Source organism: Macaca nemestrina, chromosome 17, assembly GCF_043159975.1.
Source record: "Macaca nemestrina isolate mMacNem1 chromosome 17, mMacNem.hap1, whole genome shotgun sequence".
NCBI classification, from domain to species: Eukaryota; Metazoa; Chordata; class Mammalia; order Primates; family Cercopithecidae; genus Macaca; species Macaca nemestrina.
Window position 1 is genome coordinate 20,219,463 of NC_092141.1, and position 3,985 is coordinate 20,223,447.

Here is a 3,985-nt window from a genome sequence, read left to right on the forward strand (position 1 = left end):
TGGTGGGAGGTAATTGAATCATGCTGTTCTCCTGATAGTGAATAAGTCTCAGGAGGTCTGTTGGTTTTATAAAGGGGAGTTCCCCTGCACATGCTCTCTCTCGCCTACCAGGAGCAAAGTGAGATGCGACTTTGTTCCTCCTTTGCTTTCCACCATGATTGTGAGGCCTCCCTAGCCATGTGGAACTGTGAGTCAACTAAACCTCTTTCCTTTGTAAATTACCCAGTCTTGGGTATGTCTTCATTAGCAGCATGAGAACAGACTAATACAGTCCAGTTGCTAAATTAGGGAACTGTGCTGTTGTTCAGAAAATGTGATCATGGGCCGGGCGTGGTGGTCCACGTCTGTAATCCTAGCACTTTGGGAGGCTGAGGCAGGTGGATCACCTGAGATCAGGAGTTTGAGAGCAGCCTGGGCACCATGATGAAACCCCGTCTCTACTAAAAATTCAAAACTCAGCCAGGTGTGGAGGCACACACCTGCAGTCCCAGCTACTTGGGAGAATGAGAATCACTGGAACCCAGAAGGCAGAGGTTGCAGTGAGCCAACATTGCACCACGGCACTCTAGCCTGTCTGACAGAGTAAGACTCTGTCTTAAAAAAAAAAAAAAAAAGATAAAATGTGATCATGCTGACATCTAGTAACTGGGGTTGCACACAAATTATCCTTTTAGTGTGAATTATTTGTTTTTAAAGTTAATTATTTGTTTTAAAATCTTGACCAAGATCACGTGGCTAATATTAAGACATCTACCATCAGGCTGGGAGTGGTGGCTCACACCTGTAATACCAGCATTTGGGAGGCTGAGGTGGAGGATTGCTTGAGGTCAGGAGTTCCAGACCAGTCTGGGCAACATAGTGAGATCTTGTCTTTTTTTTGAGATGGAGTCTTGCTCTGTCTCCCAGGCTAGAGTGCAGTGGCGCCATTTTGGCTCACCATAACCTCCACTTCCCAGGTTCAAGCGATTCTCCTGCCTCAGCCTCCCGAGTAGCTGGGATTATAGGCATGCGTCACCACACCTGGCTAATTTTTGTATTTTTAGTAGAGATGGGGTTTCGCCATGTTGACCAGGCTCGTCTCAAATTCACCCGGCTAATTATTGTATTTTTAGTAGCGATGGGATTTCACCGTGTTGACCAGTCATGAACTCCTGACCTCAGGTGATCTGTCTGCCTTGGCCTCCCAAAGGGCTAGGATTATATGCGTGAGCCACTGCGCTCAGCCATGTGATCCCACCTTAACAAAAATACTTTAAAAAAATTAGCCAGGCATAGTGGTGTGTACCTGTAGTCCTAGCTACTTGCTTGGGAGGCTGAGGTGGGAAAACTCGGGAGTTCAAGGCTGCAGCGAGCCATGATTGAACTACTACACTCCTACCTGTGTAACAGAGCAAGAGCTTGTCTCTAAAAATTAAAAAGACTTCTACCATCATCCCTCTTGTTAAAAGGCAACGGAGAGTTACTGTTTAATGAGTAGACTTTATTTGTGACGGTAAACATTTCTGGAGATGGATGGTGGTGATTGTTGTACAACATGGTGAATGTATTTAATGCCACTGACTTGTGCACTTAAAATGGTGAATTTTATATTATGCTTATTTTAGAACAGTAAAGTTTTAAAAATTACAAAAAAAAAAAAAAACCAAGAAAAAAAAAAAAAAAGAAGGCTAGTATTTGCATGAGTGGAACTAGGACTTTGCCCAAATTGCAGACTTCCTTCACCCCAATTTTCTTTTTCTGTTTTAATGAAGCACAGCATATTTACAATAAAGTCCATAAAGTACACTAATCTTAATCTTAGCTATAAAGCTCATTGCATGTTTACATTTGTTTATACTTGTGTGACCACCACCCTGTCAAGATGTCGAACGTTCCAGCACCCCAGAAGGTTTCTTTTCAGTTGTAACTCCGCGAGAGGTAACCACTATTCTGACTTGTATTACCATCATTTGATTGTGCAGCTTTTAAACTTAATACAAGTGGAATCAGGCAGTATATACTCCTTTGTGTCTGCTTCTTTCACTTAGCATAATACCTGGGACAGCCACCCATTTATTAGTGTATCAGTAATTCATTTTTTTCCTATTTGCTGTGTAGTTCCCATTGCATTTATCCTTTCTGTTGAAGGACATTTGGGGTGTCCTAGTTTTGGGCTGCTATAAAAAAGGTGCTATGAACATTCTTTTGAGGTACCTATGTACTCACTTCTCTTGGGTGTGGATCTAGGAATGGGATTGCTGAATCACAGAGGACTGTGTGCTGTGCTTACTTAGGGGTCTCCCTTCTTCGACTTGGTGCCTTTCAGCAAATGTTTGTCCTGCCCCTTTCATGACAGGGAAGAAAGGGAAGCGAGCACAGAGGGCGTTGCTTTCTTCTATCTTCCAGCCTTGGTGTTAGTAGATACTGCCACTTTCCAAAGCAATTATGCCAGTTTACACTTCCACCCACAGGGCACGCGCGTTCCAGTTGCTTCACAGCCTCACCAACACTTGGTGTTGGTGTTTTTTCACCATCAAGCTATGGTGGGCTGAGGGTAGTTATACCCTGAAATTTAAATGATGCAAAGATGGAAACTTTAAAAAATTGTGGAAATATTTAAACTTCTAACTCTCAGTAAATGACCCCAAAGCCAGTGGAGTAGGATGGAGCAGGGCTTTTCCCCTCAGCCTGTGTGATGGACGGGGCTCGCCCACTGCATGTCCACATTGATTTAAGGGCTTTTCCATACTGTGTGCTCCGGATGTCAGATACATTAGACGGCTCTGGGCAGCTGCCTTCTCCAGTCTTTTTGCACCGTTCCTCTCCAGAGCCTTCTTTCATGAAGATTAAACAGTAGTTGAGAGAATTTAGTTGTGGTTTTTCTCATTAACCTCAAATGTAATCTATCTGGGCCTGACATGTGGATCACTTAGGAGTCTCCTTTCTTAGACTTCAGCACCTTTTAGCAAATGTTTGTCTCATGACAGGGAAGAAAGCAAAGCCAGAACAGGGGGCTCTGCTTTCTTTTGTCTTCCAGCCTCCAAGAAAGTTCCTTTCTCACCTTTGAACACATTTTCTGTGTGAGATAATCTACAGAACGCGTGGTGGTGAGGCCACAGCAGATACTCAGATTGTTTCTGTCCCTCCACGTCCTCCTGGCCTATGTCATGAGCCCTTTTTTGTTGTCCTTGAATTTCTTGTGCATTGCCCTACCCTGCCTTTTGCTCATCTCCCAGTTCTTTTTTCATTGGTTCCCATTCTTTTTTTCCCCTACCAGGAAAGCGGATTTATTTTTTATTTAATATTTTTGTTTAGAGACAAGGTTTCACTTTGTCACCCAGGCTAGAGTGCAGTGGCACAATCATAGCTTACTGCAACCTTGAACTTCTGGGCTCAAGCAATCCTCTCACCTCAGCCTCCTGGGCGTCATCATGCCCAGCTAATTTTAAAAAAAATTAGTGAGACACAGTCTCACTGTGTTGCCCAGGCTGGTCTTGAGCTCCTGAGCTCCAGCAGTCCTCCCACCTCAGCTTCCCAAAGTTCTGGGACTATAGTCGTGAGCCACGGTGCCCAGCCACATTTTTTAAGGCTCATTACTTGAAGTGTGACCTGATGGTATTCTTCACGCACAGTCTTATGCTGCCCTTTGAAACAGTCATGGGAGATCATACTCGGACCTGTAATGACAGAAACAGGTTTGTGTAGCTGTGTATTTTTTCATGTCACTCTATCATGCTACTCAAAGTGCTGTTATTGTATCTTGACTGCTGGGCACATAGCCCAGCTCCCATGCTCTGCTTGTTTATAGCGCTCCTTCCTGAAAACCACCTCTTCATCCTCTCTCTTTCCCTCCAACTCTCTCAGCTCAAGAGAGCCAGCAGTGAGGACACGCTCAACAAGCCAGGAAGTACCACTGCATCGGGGGTGGCTCGCCTGAAGAAGACCGCCACTGCCGGAGCCATCTCGGAGCTCGCCGAGAGCCGCCTGAGGAGTGGCACAGGTAGGA

The 3,985-nt window shown here is 44.7% G+C and overlaps 1 protein-coding gene across 8 annotated transcripts in view; it reads left to right on the forward strand.

Annotated features, from left to right (window-relative positions):
* LOC105493330 (sperm antigen with calponin homology and coiled-coil domains 1) overlaps positions 1-3,985 on the forward strand; it is a 316,001-nt gene that overhangs the window by 103,935 nt on the left and 208,081 nt on the right. For all 8 annotated transcript variants that reach the window (XM_011760890.2, XM_071082511.1, XM_011760892.3 and 5 more), the window contains exon 3: positions 3,844-3,979. In XM_011760890.2, coding sequence (XP_011759192.1) covers positions 3,844-3,979 — 136 coding nt within the window. The remainder of the gene's footprint in view (positions 1-3,843; positions 3,980-3,985) is intronic.